Here is a 21,350-nt window from a genome sequence, read left to right on the forward strand (position 1 = left end):
TCCAGCCTGGGCAACAAGAGGAAAACTCTGTCTCAAAAAAAATAAAAAATAAAAGAACAGAGTACCTTTGAGGAACTTACCCCATCGTCGGGGAGATGGAATGGTCACTATAGAACACTAAGGTAAATGTAGGGACAATAACATGCATGGGTTAGTGTGGAACACCTGTTCTGGGCCCCCTCTGGAACATCATTCTGAGGGTGGCTCTCAGGGAAGCCTTCCTGGAAGAGGTATAATCATTTGAATTTAAAAAAACGAATGGCAGTGATCACTTCGGCAGCACATATACTAAAACTGGAATGATACAGAGAAGATTAGCATGGCCTCTGCACAAGGATGACATACAAATTTGTGAAGGATTCCATATTTTAATAAGAAAAACAGGCCAGGCATGGTGGCTCATGCCTGTAATCTCAGCACTTTGGGAGGCCAAGGCGGGCGGATCACCTGAGGTCGGGAGCTCTATACCAGCCTGGCCAACATGGCAAAAGCCCATCTCTACTAAAAATACACAAAATTAGCCGGGCATGGTGGCTCGTGCCTATAATCCCAGTTACTCAGGATGCTGAGGCAAGAGAATCACTTGAACTCAGGAGGCAGAAGTTGCAGTGAGCTGAGATCAAACCACTGCACTCCAGTCTGGGTGACGGAGTGAGACTCTGTATCCAAAAAAAAAAGAAATGGTCCCAGGAGAAACCAGTAGGAAATAGGGGAAGCAGGATAGGGAAGAGGAACAGTACAAAGCAGCTAGATTTTTTTTTTTTGGAACGGAGTCTTGCTCTGTTGCCCAGGCTGGAGTGCAGTGGCATGACCCAGTTCACTGCAGCCTCAAAAATCCCAGGCTCAAGTGATCCTCCCACCTTAGACTCCCAAGTAGCTAATTTAAAAAATAATTATATATATATATATATATCAGTAATTACTAAAAATTAGTAGTAATTATACTACTTTAATAGTGTGCTAACATCTTCCACTGTGTTGTGAATTTACCTATTTTTATTTTACTTTCCTTACCTTTTTTTTGCTTTATATATATTTAAGTTGTGTTATTAGGTGGGTATAAATGTAGGATTGTTCTTTCTGATGATTTGGACCTTTTGTCATTATGAAGTGACCCTTTTATCTCTCATAATGCTTTTGCCTTAAAGTCTATGTGGACTAAAATTAATACAGACATATCAACCTTCTTTGGTTAGTATTTGACAGATTCTTTTCATCCTCTTACTTTCAACCTTTCTGTATTCTTATGTTTTATTTAGATATGCCTTTTTTTTTTTTTTTTTTTTTTTTTTTTTTTTTTTTGATGGATGGAGTCTTGCTCTGTCACCTGGGCTGGAGTGCAGTGGTGCGATCTCAGCTCACTGCAACCTCCGCCTCCCAGGGTCAAGTGATTCTCCTGCCTCAGCCTCCAGAGTAACTGGAATTACAGGCACCTGCCATCATGCCTGGCTAGTTTTTACATTTTTGTAGAGATGGGGTTTCACCATGTTGGCCAGGCCAGTCTCGAACTCCTGACATCAGGTGATCTCCCTGCCTCAGCCTCCCAAACTGCTGGGATTACAGGCGTGAGCCACCGTGCCCGGCCTAGATATGCCTCTTGTGAACAGCTTATAACTGGGTTCATTTGCTTTGTCTAGTCTAGCAATCTTTGTCTTTTAACTGAGGCATTGAGTCCATTTACATTTATTAATATACTGATATGTGCATGTGTGCACACACACGTTATTTATTTATGTATATCCTATTGTTTGGTATTTTCCCCACCTTTTCTAAGGTTTCCTTTTCTATTCTTTTTGGCTTTCTTAATTATTCTTTATTTCATTTTTCTCCTTACATAGTTTGCAAATTATACCTTTTTTTTTTTTTTGAGAGTTTCGCTCTGAGTCACCCAGGCTAAAGTGCAGGGGCACGATCTTGGCTCACTGCAACTTCTGCCTCCCCAGTTCAAGAGATTCTTGTGCCTCGCCCTCCAGAGTAGCTGGGACTACAGGCGCATCACCACTCCCAGCTAATACTTGTATTTTTAGTAGAGACGGAGTTTCACCATGTTGGCCAGGCTGGTCTCAAACTCCTGACCTCAAGTGATCTGCCCATCTCGGCCTCCCAAAGTGCTGCAATTACGGGCGTGAGCCGCCATGCCTGGCCTGTGTTTTTAAGCCCATAAGACATTGTTATTAATGTTAATACAACATTTGTTTAGACTTACCCACACATGTACCATTTTCTTTGTTCCATATTCCTTCTTGTCTCTCATTTTTTCCATCTAGGATCACTTTTTATTTCTGCCTGCTGGTGGCAAATACAGTTTTTTTTTGTATCATGTCATTATTTTTTCTTACTTTTAAGATATCTTTTCACTGATTTTATAATTCTTTTAAAAAATTTTTAGTGCCAATGAATTCTTGCTTATTGTTTGTACCTACAGTTGTGTCCTCCAGCTGCTGTGCCAGTTTAGACTACACCGTCACCTACCTCCTAAAGCACATAGCAAAAGAGGGCAAGGGGGATGGGCACGGTGGCTCAACACTGGTAATCCCAGCACTTTGGGAGTGGTATTTTTCTCTTAAGAATAGGGAAATTAAGATAGGCACTTTTCTTTTCAGTCTGTTGGGAGGTAGTGGTGTTTATATCTAGCTCACACATTCACTGAAGTCCCAATTTTAGGTTTTTTAGACTTCCCACCTTAAAGGAGCCCTGAGTTTCTCTCAGTAGTGTGTATTGGAGTTTGCCCCTATCAGCTCACAAGAACCAAATATTTTTCGTGTCAGTTCTTAGTACCACTGACGGCTTGAAATCTATGGTGGGAACATTTACCTAATGGAAATCAACAAAAACTGAAACACTAAAAAATGTGTGTACAACATTGTGCTTATAGTTAATACTGAACTGTACACAAAACAGTGCTTTGTTTTGTTGGAGAGCCAGTTACTAGCACACCACTGGTTCTCTCTAATCACTCACTCCCATGAGACCATGAAAATTCAAGTTCAAGTTTACTGAGTTAAAAATTACTCACTGGACCAGGCTCAGTGGCTCACACCTATAATCCCTACACTTAGGGAGGCAGAGGCAGAAGGTTAGCTTGAGCCCAAGAGTTCAAGAACTGCCTGGACAACATAGCAAGACCCCATTCTCCACAAAAAGAAAAAACAAATAAATAAATAAAAAATGGGCTGGGTGCAGTGGGTCACACCTGTAATTACAGCACTTTGGAAGGCTGAGGAGGGAGGATCGCGTGAGAACCACAAGTTCAAGACCAGCCTAGCCAACATAGTGAGAGCCCCATCTCTACAAAAAACAAAACAAAACAAAACAAAAAAAACAGTTGGGCATGGTGGTGCCACTGCACTCCAGCCTGGGCAACAGAGCAAAACCTTGTCTCAAAAAAAAAAAATTAAAAAGTTTAAAATTTTAAAAAATTAAAATGATGACGTTTCAGTCACGCAAGATGAATAAGTTCTAGAGAGTTGCTGTACAGTATTGTGCTTACAGTTAATACTGAACTGTACACTTAAAAACCTGTTGACCAGGTGCGGTGGCTCACGCCTGTATTCCCAGCACTTTGGGAGGCCGAGGTGGGCGGATCACCAGGTCAGGAGATTGAGACCATCCTGGCTAACATGGTGAAACCCCGTCTCTACTAAAAATACAAAAAAATTAGCCGGGCGCCTGTAGTCCCAGCTGCTAGGGAGGCTGAGGCAGGAGAATGGTGTCAACCCAGGAGGCGGAGCTTGCAGTGAGCCAAGATCGCGCCACTGCTCTCCCGCCTGGGTGACAGATCGAGACTCCGTCTCAAAAGAAACAAAAACAAAAAAAAAACAAAACCAAAACAAACAAACAAAAACAAAAAATAACTTGTTAAGAGAAGCCGGGCACGGTGGCTCATGCCTGTAATCCCAGTACTTTGGGAGGCCAGGGCAGGCAGATCACTTGAGGCCAGTTCGAGACCAACCTGGCCAACATGGAAAAAACCCATCTCTACTAAAAATACAAAAATTAGTGGGACAGGCTGGCATGCGCCTGTAGTCCCATCTACTCAGGTGGCTGAGGCACGAGAATCCCTTGAGCCTTGGAGGTGGAGGTTGCAGTAAGCCGAGACTATGCCACTGCACTCCAGCCTGGGTGACAGAGCAAGACTATATCACAAAAATTAAAAAAAAAAAAATTAAATTGCAAATAGGTTAGACAATAAAAAATAAAAATAAAATTAAAATGTCCAAAAGGCAAAAGTCAGTTTCATTGCTCAACTTGCCTTTGAATTCGTGACTTTTCTGGCCTGAGTATTCCTTACTTTCTTGCCAACTCATCAGTACAGTAAAAAAATTTTTTTCTTTTATCCATAATTGTTTTCAGAAGTTTATTCAGGGTACTTAGTCCACTTTAGTACCATAAAATATCTTAGTATCTTAACGTAGATATTGAGATAGTTGGACTAGATCAGTAGTTCTTAACATTTTTTGGACACAGACTCGAGAATCTGATAACAGAGCTTGGATAACTTCTCCTTGGGAAAATGCACATACACACAGATAAAATGTATGTTTTTACTCCCCTGAAACTATCCATGGGCCCAAGAATAAGAATGTTGCCCAGGTGGGTCTTGAACTCCTGGCCTTAAGAGATCCTCCCATGTCTGCCTCCAAAGCACTGAGATTACCTGTAGGTGTGAGCCACTGCATCAGGCTCAGAGCTAACTTTTGACAGCCTCTCCATGTTTCCTGTCCTGAGCTGAGAGTTTCCAGGATTCTCTCCTTGGGTGAGCTTGAGTTTCTGAACTGGGGCTTCCAGAATCTCCAAGACCTCTTGGGGGAGAAGCTGAGAGTTGTCAGTTAAACCTTTCACAAAGCTGAAACACACGCAATGTTCCTTCAACCAGACCTATCCACATTTATTCATTCGGTGTTTATTGGCTCCTGTTCCAGCTGTCTACTGCTGCATAACATATCATATGTAAACTTAGTGGCTTATATAGTAATAACAATCAATTACATAGTTCTCTCATGATTCTGGGAGTAACTGGGCTCAGCTAGGTAGCTCTTGCTCTGGGTCTCTCATGTGGTTGCAGTCATCCACAAGTGCTGGAATCATCTCAGCCTCTTCAGTACATGTTTGGCAGTTGATGCTGGTTGCAGGTTTGGTTTTCAGTGGGGCTTTTGGCTGTAACACCTACATGTGGCCTCACTCTCTCTATGTGGCCTGGGTGTCCTCACAGCATGGCAGGTGGGTTCTGAAAGGGAGCATCCAAAAAGAGATTTTAAAAAATTTAAAAAGGGGCCGGGCACAGTGGCTCACGCCTGTAATCCCAGCACTTTGGGAGGCTGAGGAGGGTGGATCATGAGGTCAGGAGATCAAGACCATCCTGGCTAATATGGTGAAACCCCGTCTCTACTAAAAATACAAAAAAAAGGGGTGGGGGAGAGGGATAGCATTAAGAGATATACTTCATGTAAATGACCAGTTAATGGGAGCAGCACACCAACATGGCACATGTATACATATGTAACAAAACTGCACGTTGTGCAAACGTGCCCTAGAACTTAAAGTATATTTAAAAAAAAAATTAGCCGGGCGTGGTGGCGGGCACCTCTAGTCCCAGCTACTTGGGAGGCTGAGGCAGGAGAATGGCATGAACCTGGGGGGCGGAGCTTGCAGTGAGCCGAGATCGCGCCACTGCACTTCAGCCTGGGCGACAGAAAGAGACTCCGTCCCCCCCAAAAAAAATTAATAAAAAATAAAATAAAATAAAAATTAAAAGAGAGTGAGTCAGGAGGAAGCCACATTACCTTTTAGAACCTAGCCACGGATGTCACACAGCATTTCTGTCACATTCTGTTAATTAGATACAAGTCATTAGACCAGCCCATATTTAAAGGAAGGTCAATTAGATTCTACCTCTTGATGGAAAGGATGTCAAAAAATTTGCCGGCCAGGCATGGTGGCTCATATCTGTAATCCCAGCACTTTGGGAGGATGAGGTCGGCAGTTTGTTTGAGCCCAGGGTTCAACACCAGCCCAGGCAATATGGTAAAACTCTATCTCTACAAAAAAAAAAAAAAAAAAAAAAAATTAGCCGGGCATGGTGGTACATGCCTGTAGTCCCAGCTACTCAGGAGGCTGAGATGGGAGGATTGCCTGAGCCTGGAGTCGAGGGGGCAGTGAGCTGTTTAATCGCTCAACTTACCTTTGATTCATGATGGCGTCACTGTACTCCAGCCTGGGCGACAGAGTGAGACCCTGTCTTAAAAAAAAAAAAAAATTGCAGATATGGTGTTTTTTTTTGTTTTTTTTTTTTTTTTTTGAGACTGAGTCTCTCTCTGTTGCCCAGGCTGGAGTGCAGTGGCACGATCTCACTGCAACCTCCGCCTCTCAGGTTCAAGCGATTCTTCTGCCTCAGCCTCCCAAGTAGCTGGGATTACAGGCAGGCGCCACCATGCCCAGCTATTTTTTTGTATTTTTAGTAGAGACAGGGTTTCACCATGTTGGCCAAGCTGGTCTCAAACTCCTGACCTCAGGTGATTCACCCACCTCGGCCACCCAAAGTGCTGGGATTACAGGCGTGAGCCACTGCGCCCAGCCCTGCAGACACGTTTTAAACCCACCACATCTCCTTTCTGTTTGTCAAGCACTGGACGAGGCACTTAGAATAGAACAGTGAATACTACAAACCCTGTGGTGCTTACAGTCTAGTGGTAGAGCCAAACATTAATAAAATAACATTACAAATATGTACACAATTATGAACTTTGATGGTCCTACGGAAGATGATTCCAGGGAGCCATGAGAATTTATATCACACATTTTTATGACCTGGACCAGGGAACCAAGAGAGAATTCTCTGCAGAAGAGACATTTGGATTGAGATCTGGAACACCATTGGATGCTAACTCAATGAAGTGGGTTGAACAAGAGCCTTCCAGGCTGAGGGGATACCAGGCCAAGGCCCTAGAGTAGGAGAAACAGCAGCCTGAGAGGCAGCTAGTATGTCTTGAGACAGCTAGCAGGGACAGGAAGTATGAAACAAGACCGCAGTAGTGGGCTAGGGCCAGGCCCCTGGGCACTGTAGGCTGGGTAATGGTATTGGTCTTCTGCATAAAAGTTGTGGGAAGCTGGCTGGGCACGGTGGCTCATGCCTGTAATCCCAGCACTCTGAGAGGCCAAGGTGGGTGGATCACGAGGGCAAGAGATCGAGACCATCCTGGCCAACATGGTGAAACCCCGTCTCTACTAAAAATACAAAAAATTAGCTGGATGTAGTGGTGGGCACCTGTAGTCCCAGCTACTCGGGAGGCTGAGGCAGGAGAATCACTTGAACCCTGGAGGCAGAGGTTGCAGTGAGCCGAGATTGCACCACTGCACTCTAGCCTGGGCGACAGAGCAAGTCTCTGTCTCAAAAACAAAGAAAAGAAAAAAAAAGAAAAAAGGTGTGGAAAGCTGTTGAAGGGTCACATACTGGAGAGTGATATGAACACATTTACAACTTAAAGATCACTTTGGCTGCTGTGTAGATGGCCCCAGCCAGACTCTGAGTCAGGCCTGGGAGGGCTGGGAACCTCCTATCTGCAGTTCCTCCCCTCCCCATGAGACTCTCCCACACAGGCTGAAGCCGGCTGCAGCCTTGGCCCTATACCTCCTTGCCTGAGATTTCAGGCTGAGCACCCTACACTTAACCTACTCAGTCCCTCCTCCCAGACACAGGAAGTCCTGCCATTTTGCATCACTCGGTGAGTCACCCCTTATTTGTCAGTCAGTGGGTGTAATGGATTAAGAGGTGGTCCCAAAAGATGTGTCTACATCCTAATTCCCAGAACCTGTGAATGTAACCAAATTTGGAAAAAAGGGTCTTCATGGATGTAATTAATTAAGGATTTTGAGAAGAGGAGGACATCCTGGATTATCTGGGTAGACCCTAAATTCTGTGTGTCCTTAGGGTCTTATAAGGAGTGAGGCACAGGGAGATTTGATTAGAACAGAAGAGGAGGAAGTAGTGAGACCACAGAGAGGGAGATTGGAGTGATGTGGCTATAAGTCAAGGAAGGCCAACAGCTGCCAGAGCTGGAAGAGTCAAAGAACAACATCTCCCCTAGAGCCTCCAGAGGGAGTACAGCCCTGCCAACACCTTGATTTTGGCCCAGTGGTCTGATCTTGAACTTCTGGCCTCCAGAACTGTAAGAGAATAAATCTCTGGTTGTTCTAAACTGCCCAGTCTGTGGTAATTTGTTACAGCAGCCACAGGAAATTAATGCAGTTGGGTACTTCTCAAGCTGCTCCTTCCTGATGAGCTGTACAGGCTCCCTCCCTCTCCTTCAGGGGACCTCTAAATGTTGGGGTGCCCTGGGCTCAGTTCTCATACTACTTTTTTCTCTATTCTCTGTCCCTACATGATCTCATCCATTCACTTGGCTTTAAAATACCATTCATTTATTGGCTGGACGCAGTGGCTCACGCCTGTAATCCCAGCACTTTGGGAGGCCAAGGCAGGTAGATCACCTGAGGTCCAGAGTTTGAGACCAGCCTGGCCAACATGGTGAAACCCTGCCTCTACTAAAAATACAAAAAATTTATCAGGGCATGGTGGGGCCTGTAATCCCAGCTACTTGGGAGACTGAGGCAGGAGAATCGCTTGAACCCGGGAGGCAGAGTTTGCAGTGAGCTGAGATCATGCCACTGCGCTCTAGCCTGGCCAACAAGAGCAAAAACTCTGCCTCAAAAGAAAAAAAAAACATTTATTTGCTAATATCCTCAAATTTTATCTCCATCCAGACCCTTCTCCTGGAGCCCAGGCAACCCCAGAGGTAGATGAAAAGAGAACTCTTGTTCCACGCTCACCACCACATCTGTCCCTGGCCCAGGCTGCCCCAGTCACTCCATGCTCCAGTTGGAAATGTCACAGCTATCCTGGATTTCTCCATTTCCCTCATGCAGTTTATCCAAACTGCTAGCAAGTCTTGTCTTGTTGTTTAGGTCTTATAATCTCTCTCAAATCTGTCCATTCCACTCCGCACTGCCATCACTGCAGCCACAGCATCTCTCACTCAGGTGACTGTGCCAGCTGCCTGATGACTCCCATGTCGACTCTCATCCCCCTCCATCCCTTCTTACAGCAGCCAGGGTGATTTTTTAAGAAACAAATTAGATCAGGTTGCAGTTTTTTGAATACCTTTATTGAGGTATAGTTGACATGCAATTAATTGCACACTTCAAGCGTACAATTTGCTAAGTTTTGACATATACCCATGAAAGCATCAGTATAATAAAGATAACAACCATATCTATGTGCAGTGGCTCACACCTGTAATCCAAGCAACTCAGGAGGCAGAGGCAGGAGCATTGCTTAAGGCCATGAGTCTGAGACCAGCCTAGGCAACATAGTGAGACCCTATTTCTACAAAAAATAAAAACCAATTAGCCAGGTGTGATGGCATGTGCCTGTAGTCCCAGCTACTTGGGAGGCTGAGGCAGGAGGATTCTCTGAGCCTGGGAGTTTGAGGCTGCAGTGAACTGTGATTGCACTACTGCACAGCAGCCTGGGTGACAGAGTGAGATCCCGACTCAAAGAAAAAAAGGAAGGCTGGGTGCGGTGGCTCATGCCTGTAATCCTAGCACTTTGGAAGGCTGAGGTGGGCGGATCACGAGGTCAAGAGATCGAGACCATCCTGGCCAACATGGTGAAACCGTGGTCTCTACTAAAAATACAAAAATTAGCCGGGTGTGGTGGTGTGCGCCTGTAGTCCCAGCTACTCAGGAGGCTGAGGCAGGAGATTCACTTGGACCTGGGAGGCAGAAGTTGCAGTGAGCTGAGATCCCGCCACTGCACGCTAGCCTGGCAACAAAGCAAGACTTTGCCTAAAAAAAAAAAAAAAAAAAAAAAAGAGAGAGAGAAAAGAAAAAAAAAGAAAGAAAAGAAAGAAAAAATGAAAAAGAACTATACCTATGACCTCCAAAAGTTTTCTCGTGCTCCTTTGAAATCCAACTTCCCTTCCCCACCTCCCATTCCTAGGCAATGACTGATATGCTTTCTGCCATTACCAACTAGTTTACATCTTCTGAATTTTATGTGATAGAAAATAGTATGTAATTTTTTCTTTTTTCTTTTTTTTGAGGCAGAGTCTTGCTCTGTCGCCCAGGCTGGAGTGTAGTGGCGCGATCTCCCCTCACTGCAAGCTCCGCCTCCCAGGTTCACGCCATTCTCCTGCCTCAGCCTCCCGAGTAGCTGGGACTACAGGCACCTTCCACCACACCCGGCTAATTTTTTGTATTTTTAGTAGAGACAGGGTTTCACTGCGTTAGCCAGGATGGTCTCGATCTCCTGACTTCATGATCCGCCCACCTCGGCCTCCCAAAGTTTTCGGATTACAGGCGTGAGCCACCGCGTCTGACCTTTTTTTTTTTTTTTTTTTTTTTTTTTTTTTTTTTTTTTTAAATACAGGGTCTCACTCCGTCTCCCAGGCTGGCGTGCAATGGCGCAATCACGGCTCACTGCAACTGCAGCCTTGACCTCCTGGGCTCAAGCAATCCTCCCATATCTGCCTCCCAAGTAGCTGGGACTACAGGCACGCACCACGACATGCTCGGCTAATGTTTTTTTTCTTTTCTTTTTTTTGTTTTGAGACAGAGTCTCGCTCTGTCGCCCAGGCTGGAGAGCAGTGGCACGATCTCGGCTCACTGCAAGCTCCACCTCCCGGGTTCACGCCATTCTGCTGCCTCAGCCTCTCAAGTAGCTTGGCGCCCGCCACCACGCCTGGCGTGTGTGTGTGTGTGTGTGTGTGTGTGTGTGTGTGTGTGTGTGTTTAGTAGAGACGGGGTTTCACCATGACTCCTGACTTCATGATCCGCCCACCTCCGCCTCCCAAAGTGCTGGGATTACAGGCGTGAGCCACAGCGCCCGGCCAATTTTTTTGTAGGATGGGGTTTCACCATGTTGCCCAGGCTGGTCTCAAACTCCTGAACTCAATCAATCGCCCACCTCAGCCTCTGAAAGTGCTGAAAGTACAGGCGCAAGCTGCTGTGCCTGGCCTATATACTCTTTTTTATATGGCTTAATAATTTTGAAATTCATCCATGTTCATTGTATCAGTATTTTTTTTATTGCTGAGTAATAAGTATTCCATTGTATGAATATACCACAATTTTTTACCCATTCACTTGATGATGAATATTTGGGCTGTCCAGTTTTTAGCTATTATATGCAAGGCTGCTGTAACCATTCATGTATAGGTCTTTGTATGAGCTTCTGCTGTCGTTTTTCTTGGGTAAATACCTAGGAGAGAAGTGACTGGATCATGTGGTAGGTGTATGTTTAACTTTTTGAGAAATTGCAAAACTGTTTCTATTTTTATTGTTTTGAGACAGAGTCTCACTCTGTTGCCTAGGCTGGAGTGCAGTGGTGCAATCTCGGCTCACTGCAACTTCCGCCTCCTGTGTTCAAGCAATTCTCTTGCCTCAGCCTCCCAAGTAGCTGGGACTGCAGGTGCACACCACCAAACCTGGATAATTTTTTGTATTTTTTTAGTAGAGGTGGGGTTTTGCCATGTTGGCCAGGCTGGTTTTGAACTCCTGACCTCAAGTGATCTGCCCCCCTCAGCCTCCCAAAGTATTGGGATTACAGGCATGAGCCATCATGCCTGTCCAAACTTTTTTTTTTTTGAGATGGAGTCTCACTCTGTTGCCTAGGCTGAAGTGCAGTGGTGGCACGATCTCAGCTCACTGCAACCTCTGCCTTCCAGGTTCAAGTGATTCTTCTGCCTCAGCCTCCCGAGTAGCTGGGGTTACAGGCGTGTGCCACCACACCCAGCTAATTTTTTGTGTTTTTAGTAGAGACGGGGTTTCACCATGTTGGCCAGGCTGGTCTCGAACTCCTGACCTCAGGTGATCCGCCCACCTTGGCCTCCCAAAGTGCTGGGATTACAAGCATGAACCACCATGCCCGGCCAGTTTTCTAAAGTGCTTATACATTCCTACCGCTAGTGTGGAACTGGTTATAGTTGTTTCACATCCTTGCAAACACTTCATATGGTCAGTCTTTTAATTTTCACTTTTTTAGTGGGTGTGCAGTGGTATTTCACTGTGTTTTAGTTTACATTTCTTATAACCAAAGAGGATCCTTTCATGTGCTTATTTGCAATTTGTGTATCTTCTTCAGCAAAGTGTCCGTTGAAAATTTTTGTTCATTTTTTTACATTAGTTTTTTATATTGAGTGTATATATTTTTATGTATTCTAGATACAAATCATTTATTCTTCATATATTCTAAGTATATAAGGAAGTTTTAAAAAAATATATTCTAGATACAAGTCCTTTGTTGGATATATGTTTTGCAAATATTTTCTCCCACCGACAGCTGTCTTTTCGTTTTTCTAGTGGTATCATTAGAGAGCAAAAGTTTTAAATTTTAATGAAGTTTATAAACCTTTTCACTGATTATTAGTGTTTTGCCCAACCTAAGGTTATAAAGATTTTCCCCTATGTCTTCTTCTAGAAGTTGTATAGTTTTTGCTCTTGTATTTAGATTTGTGGCCCACTTGGATTAATTTTTGTGTATGGTGTGAAGTAAGGATAGAGGTTCATTTTGTTTGCCATGAGATATCCAGTTGTTCTAGCACCATTTGTCGAAAATACTATCTTTTCCCCAAAGGTACTTTGTCACCTTCATAAAAAATCAATTGATAATATGTGTATATCTCTATTTCTGGATGGCCTTTTCTTTTTCAGTGATCTATATGTTTATCTTTACATCAATACCACACTGTCTTGATTATTGTAGCTCTGTCTGTAGTCTTGAAATCAGGTAGGGCCAGTAATCTAATTGCATAATACTTTAAAAAATTGTTATGGCTATTCAAGGTCCTTTGCATTTCCACATACATTTAGAATCAGCTTGTTTACTACAAAAAAAAGATTGCTGCAATTTTGATAGGAATTATTTTGAATCTATATGCCAATTTCAGAAAATTGTAATCTTGAAAACATCAGGTCTTCTGATCCATGAACACAGTATCTCTCACCACTTATTTAGATCTTCTTTAATTGCTTGCACATCTTTTGTCAGATTTATCCCTGTTTTGGAGTTCTGATGGTATTATAGATTGTTTTTATAATGTCAATTTCCAAGTGTTTTTTGCTTATATAGAGAAACACAATTAGTTTTCATATATTAATCTTGTATCCTGCAACTTTGCTAACCTCAGTTATTCATTTTATTTATTTATTTATTTATTTTTTGAGACGGAGTGCTGCTCGGCTGGCCAGGCTGGAGTGCAGTGGCATGATCTTGGCTCACTGCAACCTCTGCCTCCCAGGTTCAAGCGATTCGCCTGGCTCAGCCTCCTGAGTAGCTGGGATTACAGGTGCCTGCCACCACTCCTGGCTAATTTTTGTATTTTTAGTAGAGACGGGGTTTCACCATGTTGGCCAGGCTGGTCTCGAACTCCTGACCTCAGGTGATCCGCCCACCTCAGCCTCCCAAAGTGCTGGGATTACAGGCATGAGCCACTGCGCCTGGTCCCTCATTTACTCATTTTAGGTTTCCTAGATTACTTAAGATTTTCCATATATATGTCATTTATAAATAAAGACAGTTTTACTTTTTTCTTTCCAAACTATATGGTTTATATTTTTCTTCCTATATTGCATTGACTAGGACCCCCAGTATAATCTTGAATAGAAGTGGTAAGAACAGATATTTCTTGCCTCATTCTCAATCTTAGAGTGAAAGCATTCAATCTTTAACCATGAAGTATGATTTTGTTGTTGTTTTTAGAGAGTAGGCCTGGCTCTGTTGCCCAGGCTGGAGTGCAGTGGCGCAATCTCAGCTCTGCAACCTCCGCCTCCCCAGGCTCAAGTGGTCCTCCTGCCTCAGCCTCCCAAGTAGCTGGGACTACAGGTATGCACCACCATACCTGGCTAATTTTTGTCTTTTTTGTAGGGACAAGGTTTCACCATGTTGCCCAGGCTGGCCTTGAAATCCTGAGCTCAAGTGATCCACCCTCCTTGACCTCCCAAAGTGCTGGGATTACAGGCGTGAGTGGCCATGCCTTCTTGGAATATCTCTGTCTGGTTTTGGTATCAGGGTAAGGCTGGCCTCATAGAATGAGTTGGGAAGTATTCCCTCCTTTTCAATATTCTGGAAGATTTTATATCAAGTTGGTATTATTTCTTCCTTAAATGTTTAGTAGAGTTCACTAGTGAAGGCATCTGGGCCTGGAGGGTTTCATTTTATTTTTTTTGTGGGAAGGTTTTTAACTATTATATAAATTCCATTACATATTTATTCTTGAATATGTGTCACACTTTTGTGTAAACCCTCAGGGCCTTCCCCTCACTCCTCCCTAAGTCCTTATTGTGACTCCCAAGGCCCTGTCTCCTGTCTGGTAGGCTCCTGCCCTCCTCTGCAGCCCTTCCACATGCTGCCTTCCCCTTAGGCAAGAACCCCCAAGAAGCTTCTTGCCCACCTCTCTACTTAAGAGTCTTACTGCCTTCCCCTCACCATGTTCCAGTAATATGGGTCTTCTGGCTATCCCAAGAGTATGCCAAGCTCTTCCCCACCTCAAGCCCTTGGCATTGCCTTTCTCCATCTGGAAAGATCTTCCACAGGCTCTTTGCATGGTCGTTTCTCATTCTCAATCCCCAGGTCTCAGATAATGTGTCAGGAAGGTCTTCCCTGACTTTTGTTATATCCAGGGGATGGCCTGCTGGATACTATCTCCCACATAATCTCATTTACTTCCTTCATATAATATATAATATACAGATCACACTCCATCATTGTTTACTTACTATATTAGTCTGTTCTCATGCTGCTAATAAAGACATACCCAAGACTGGGTAATTTATAAAGGAAAGAGGTTTAATGGACTCACAGTTCCGCATGGCTTGGAGGCCTCACAATCATGGCGGAAGATGAAGGAAGAGCAAAGTCACATCTTACATGGCAGCAGGCAAGAGAGTGTGTGCAAGAGAACTCCCCTTTATAAAACCATCAGATCTCGTGAGACTTATTCACTGTCATGAGAACAGCACGGGAAAGACCCGCCCCCATGACTCAATGATCTCCCACCGGGTCCCTCCCACAACACATGGGAATTATGGGAATTACAATTCAAGATGAGATTTAGGTGGGGACACAGCCAAGCCATATGGCTTACTTTCAGTGCCTTAAGAGCAAGGATCTTGTCTGTCTTGTTTATGGCTGTATCCCCTGCAGCCAGCACAAGATCTGGCACAAACTAAGTGTTCAATGACTATTTGTTGAATATGTAGACTAACAGGATGGCCTATTGGTTAATCAGGCTGTACATCACAGAAGTAGTGAGTCTCCTGTGAGCCTGTTGGTTGGTCTGAGGATTTGGTCAGCCTGGAGTAGGTCGGGCAGCTGTTGAGTGGGCCACTTACTCTGTGGGGTTGGTCTGTATGACTGACAAGCCAACTGCAAAGCCAGGCCAGGATGCTGGGGGGATACAAGAAGGAAAAGGCCCAGGTCTACCCCTAAGAAGATTCTTGCCCACCTCTATTTAGAGTCTTACTGCTCCCCATTCCCTGGCCAGGAGGTGACACAGGGATGGCCTGGGGGAGTGGGGAGGCTATAGAGCCTGTCCCAAACTGGCAGCTGCTCCTCAGTAATTCTGCTGCAGGGCTTTCAAATCCCATGAACCTCACCTCGTGGCTGCAAGGCTCAGGAAGAGCCTGTGGGGGAGGCACAGAGAGGGCTTTGTGGCTTCCTCGCCACCCCACCTCCTAACCTCCCCTGACCTGGGCTCTCTGCTCATGGAAAGTCCCCCTCTGGACCTGGCTGCCTAGCCCCAGGAGACAGGCGGTAGGACACGTTGCCACTATCTGCTCTCTGCAGGGGCAGAACATGAGCCTGTACCTCTAGGGGCCACTCCTTACAACTGAAGTTGTGCCCTTCATAGACCAGGGGAAGCCCAGCTCTCTGGCTGAGGGAAGAGGCTTTGGATAGAAGCTGGATATGGGACAGTTAATCCCAGATCTCGCCAGGAACACCGCTGCAGTGGGGTCATGGATGTGGCTAGAGTCCCATGGAGTATGTGTAGGAGGGTGTCAGAGCTGCTTGTATGGAAGCAGCTGTTTGCAATAACTAGGCCACAGCACCCAGGCCGCCAGCAATCACCGAGCTTCCATCCTGCTCACTGACAAACTCCATGACCAGGAGGCCCCACTCATGGTGACATCATCCCCTCGCACGCTGCTGAGGGAAATGAGCTCAGGGCAGCCATCAGAGGCGGCCTGTTTACTTACAGGGACCCTGGCCGTCAGCAGCTATTTGACCAGACATTCCCTGTCCTGGCCAGCATGAAGCAGAAATTTCCTTAAACACATTACTTTGGCCACAACCCATTGCCTGCTCTCTTGCTTTCAATTTTTTTCAAGAGGAAAATTCCTAGTTCTGGCCCCAAGCAGAGCAGCCAGATATGGTGAGGGGCCGTCACAATGACTCCCAGAGGGCCTTTTGCAGTTTAAGTTACTCCCATCTCCAGGGTAATTCTTAGAGCTGAGAGAACATCAAACCAATTATCTGTGACCCATGTTGGGGATGGTCATTGGGGTGGCCAGCATGACCTCCAGGCAGACCCTCTCCCTGCCTCTCTCAGGGCCTCGGCCACCCTGAGCTCACTTCCAGAGAATTTCCCAACTCAGCAACCCTGGCTGCACCCTAAACCCCTCCCTCAGTCCCTCCAGGTCAGGGATATTTTGGGAGAGCATAAGAGCTGCCAGCTTTAACAGGCTCTAGGGGATTCCCGAGATAGTCACCCCCAGCAACCCTGGCTGAGAGGCACTATCTCCGGACCGGACTGCCCCCAATTCTCCTTGTACCTGCTGGAACTCAGCCATTCCAGAGGCCTTGAGGGCACAGGGGTCATGGAGGTCTCCTTGGTCTCTCAGGTGCTCTATGATTCTCAGCCACCTGAGCCAGGAGCAGAGCGATGCGCTCCCAGCAATATCAATCATGGGAGGCAGACACCCTCCGCCTGTCTGGATGTGCCCATACTGGGGCTGGTCAGGCAGGCACAGACATGTCAGGGAGCTTGAAGACTTACCTGACCCAGCTCTGCCCTGTGGCCTGATCCTATTTAGCTCAACATCCTGCCCCACTGGGTAGGGGCTCAGGGGCAGAATCAGGTCAGAAGAGGGTGTTGAACCTGTGTTTCATAGTACTTATCTGTACCCAAGACTGAGAAGATGTCAAGGATCCACATCAGAGAATGGGGTGAAGGGAGTGGCTCACACAGATCTCAGTTGGCAACTTCTTAGAAGGTACCGAAGAAAGGGCCAGATTTTCTCCCCCACTGTCCCCACCCCCAACCACCATAGGGCCAGAATTCCCTAAACATGTGGTTTACATGAATTCAATTTGTCAACGTGTCTACTGAACCCAACATTTGTAAGATATGAAAGCTGGAAAGTCTGTAGATAAGAACAGAAGCTAATATTTATTGAACATCTACTATGTGCCTGGCATCATGCTCAACAATTTTTTTTTCCCAAGACAGGGTCTCGCTCTGTTGCCCAGGCTGGAGTGCAGTGGTGTGATCATAGCTCACTGCAGCCTCGACCTCCTGGGCTCAAGCAGTCTTCCAGCCTTAGCCTCCTGAGTAGCCAGGACTATCGGCACAGGCCATCAAGCTGGGCTAATTTTTAAAAAATCTGTTGTAGAGACAGGGGTCTGGCTATGTTGCCCAGGCTGGTCTCGAACTCCTGACCTCAAGTGATGCTCCTGACTTGGCCTCCCGAAATGCTGGGATTACGGGCATGAACCACCACACCTGGCCCATGCTCAACACTTTACACACATTATTTTATTTAATCCTCACAACAATCCTGATGAGGTTAAATAACTCCAAAGGACACAAAATCCATATGGCAGAGCTGGGATTCAAACTGAGTTCTGTCTGAACCCAGAGCTTTTAAAATTAGGCATCTTCCAATTTGACCTCTAAAAAATAATTAATTAACCCAGGAATCAATCACCCTCCTTCTGTAAACCACACAAGGCCTATACAGTTAATGATGAGGTAATCTAACCCTTTCATTCTACAGACGAGAGGCCAGATCACAGTGAGTCTAAGCTGAGCACAGGACTAGTATCTTGGACTCTTAGGTCACTGCCCTCTCACCACCCCAGCCTGTCTACCCAGGCAAGGGAATGGATGGCTGGAGAGCTGTGAGTTCTACCCTCTAGGAAAAACACATATGAACATTCACACAGACAGACACACAGAGACATGTATACACAGGCGATAACACACACAGGCACTTAGACCAATGGATTGTTCTTTTTTTTTTTTTTGAGATGGAGTCTTGCTTTGTTGCCTAGGCTGGAGTGCAGTGGCGCAATCTCGGCTCACCGCAACCTCCGCCTCCCGGGTTCATGCCATTCTCCTGTCTCAGCCTCCTGAGTAGCTGGGACTACAGGCGTCCGCCACGATGCCCGGCTAATTTTTTGTATTTTTAGTAGAGATGGGGTTTCACCGTGTTAGCCAGGATGGTCTTGATCTCCTGACCTTGTGATCCGCCCGCCTCGGCCTCCCAAAGTGCTGGGATTACAGGTGTGAGCCACCGCTCCCGGCCGGATTGTTCTTACCTCTCTACTTTCCACAGTTCCTTTCCATGAGGCCCTTGTCCTGGGCCCACCCTTTAGATGGCCACACTCTGGCTTTACTCTGGCCACAGACACCTCTTCAGATTCCCAGTGCCTAGTGTGGGGACAATCATAGAACACGCACTTTAAAAATGTCTAAGTAAATTAGTAAATCATAAATCAAGAATGAGTGAATGAATGCTTCTGCACAAATAGGCATATGTGCTTTCAGAGGCTCACTGACATATTATTTATACCAAAATAACCTCACGAGTACCCCCATAAACACACGTAGGCAGGTGGTAGACCAATTCAACTATGCAAGCAGTAGAGGCCCACACTTTCCCTCAAAGATACTCACATACATGGGCTTACACAGATGTGAATACTTACATACAGGGAAACACACAAGTACATACTTTCTACCGAGGAACAGCTGCAACCAGCAATGCAGCCGCCTACACACACAAACCCAGAAGTCACACAAACCCACCCTGATCTGCTCAGCTAGACAAAGGCAAAGCTGCAGGCCCAAAACAGACTGGGAGTGAGACATTTGTCCATAGACTCCTGGACTGCCCCTGGATCCCACACTGTCTGCCTCCTTCCCCCTCCTGTCTGCAGCCAGAGGGGGTTCCTAGAATTCCTTTTGCAGACTGGCTGAAAAAGCCGGCTCTTCCTCCTCCCCCACAGACCCAGGCCAGAGTCCTAGGTTAGGGAAGCAGATGTTATACGTTGTGGGGAGCTATGCCTTCCCAAGGACTCTGCCCTTGGTCCCCAGTTGCCTCCCAAAGCCTGACTAAGGCCAGGCTGGACGCTGGACACTGGACTCTGGACGGTGGCAGAGCACACTCAGGTTCCACTGCCCCAGCTCTATTGCCGACTAGATGATTTAGGAGCATCTAGTGAACAGCGCTTTTCCAGAAGCCTTGCTTCCTTAGGAAACCGCTTAGCCACCAGCCTGATCTTCAAAACAGGCCTAGGGGACGAAAACACTCCCGCTTCTCTGCAAAAACATGGGCAGCTCCTCTTGCTCAGAGCCCCTAGCGTCATCCAAACCACAGCATCTCAAGGCTGTGGGAATTAAAGGCCAGTGTTCTAGTCCTGCTTCTGTCTCAACTCTGTGGACTGTGTCCACTTTTGTAAAATGAGCCATTTGAGTGTGACAACTTCAGATCTAGCTGGAATGGTGTGGGAATCTAATTCCCCAGGCAGCCCCTGGGCGGGGGTGAAGGGGCTCCCACCCCAGGGACAGTGGCCCAGTGGGGGCCTCCTCTTAAGTGACAGTCATATTACAAACACAGGACTTGTGCCTGGAGTGGCTTGAGGCTGAGGTGCCCAGTGCTGGGGCAAAATGGGGACTCAGGAGAAATGTCCCGTTCAACCTGGAGACAGACAGCTACCTTCCTTCTCCCTCGTACTCACTCACCAGATCCTCCAGACCTCTGCTGGAGGTGGACGAAGGGCTGCAGCCCCACCCAGCCAGGCAGGACTGGAGACAGGAATGCTGCTGAGCCCAGCTGGCCAGACAGGGGTGACTGTTTGTTCTCTGATGTGAGGAACATCTCAGGCAATCAGGGGGATTTGGCTGCCAGCAGCCCCTGGATGCAAGGTCTCAAAAATTTCAACTTAATCAGAGCAGGCTGATGGCTTGAGCAGGCAGTGGGGGTGGAAGGGAGGGGCCATCCCCTTCCTGCCCCACATTCAGTGCCATGTGTGCCTCTGGGCTCACCTCCTGGGTCTGCAATGATGGGGCTGGGAAGGTTACAGGAGATGAGCTCAGAGCTCTGATTGAGTGGGTGTTGGGGGACTTCCCATGGTTTCCACTTCTGACATTGCAGGTGCCTTCTGTTCATAAAACAGAGCAGAGCTCACAACCCCAGCCTGGAAAGGGAACTCGTTTTCTATCCACTGGGCCTGGTGTCGGCACTCTTGTCTTCCTATGCCACCAGCCTAGGTCTTCTTTGCTCAGACAGCCCCTCTAGCTGCAGCCTTGCACCTGCTTGCCCTTTTTTTTTTTTTTTTTTTTTTTGAGACAGAGTCTCTCTCTGTTACCCAGGCTGGAGTGCAATGTGCGACCTCAGCTCACTGCAACCCCCGCCTCCCAGGTTCTAGCGATTCTCCTGTCTCAGCCTGCCCAGTAGCTGGGATTACAGGCGCGCGCCACCATGCCCAGCTGATTTTTGTGTTTTTAGTACAGACGGGGTTTCACCATGTTGGCCAGGCTGGTCTCGAACTCCTGACCTCTAGTGATCTGCCCACCTCAGCCTCCCAAAGTGCTGGGATTACAGGCATGACCCACTGCGTCTGGCCATGCCTGCCTTTCTTATTCCTTTAGAGTCAGCCCTGGTTCTGCCTCTTTCTGGCCTTTTAACCTTGTACAAGTCACCTCCAAACCTGTTTCTTCTGTAAAATAAACAGAATAGTATCTGCCTTGCAGGGATACTGTGAAGATTAAATGAGATAATTCTTTTAATATGCACACCATGCAAGAGGCACTTGATACACGGTAACGTCCTTTTCCTTCCTCCCTTCTCCTACTGCTGCAGACTGCATCTCTGGTCTTCCTGAGGGCCAGGCTTCCTGAGTTTACAGCCACAGCCCTGGTCAGACCTACCCATTGCTGCTTCCGGACTTTGATGGGCCCTGAGGTTTCTGAGGCCAGAAGCCAGTCCAAGCTGACCGAACAAGGCCCCTTGAGACTGAGGCTGCAGAAGGCCCCAAAACACAGTGGCGCGCGTGTGTGTGTTTTTCCCAT

At 46.4% G+C, this 21,350-nt stretch overlaps 1 protein-coding gene and 1 non-coding gene across 14 annotated transcripts in view; one reads left to right on the plus strand and one right to left on the minus strand.

The window, feature by feature from the left end:
* Positions 1 to 264: 264 nt before the first annotated feature.
* LOC112205807 (U6 spliceosomal RNA) lies at positions 265 to 371 on the plus strand. Its single transcript, XR_002939889.1, has one exon. It is a non-coding gene; the product is annotated as a U6 spliceosomal RNA (small nuclear RNA).
* Positions 372 to 1,795: 1,424 nt separating this feature from the next.
* The window catches only part of PARP16 (poly(ADP-ribose) polymerase family member 16), a 69,412-nt gene continuing 49,857 nt past the window's right edge, over positions 1,796 to 21,350 (minus strand). For 5 of the 13 annotated variants that reach the window (XM_054667008.1, XM_016928372.4, XM_054667009.2 and 2 more), the window contains exon 7: positions 4,864 to 5,227. In XM_054667008.1, coding sequence (XP_054522983.1) covers positions 5,207 to 5,227 — 21 coding nt within the window. In that variant the 3' untranslated portion in view covers positions 4,864 to 5,206. Of the gene's footprint in view, positions 2,290 to 4,863; positions 5,228 to 6,181; positions 6,239 to 17,791; positions 18,708 to 21,350 lie in introns of those variants that run through there. The other 8 variants (XR_008539320.2, XR_674590.5, XR_674589.5 and 5 more) reach the window with 6 other exon arrangements.

Source organism: Pan troglodytes, chromosome 16 (assembly GCF_028858775.2).
Source record: "Pan troglodytes isolate AG18354 chromosome 16, NHGRI_mPanTro3-v2.0_pri, whole genome shotgun sequence".
Taxonomy (NCBI): domain Eukaryota; kingdom Metazoa; phylum Chordata; class Mammalia; order Primates; family Hominidae; genus Pan; species Pan troglodytes.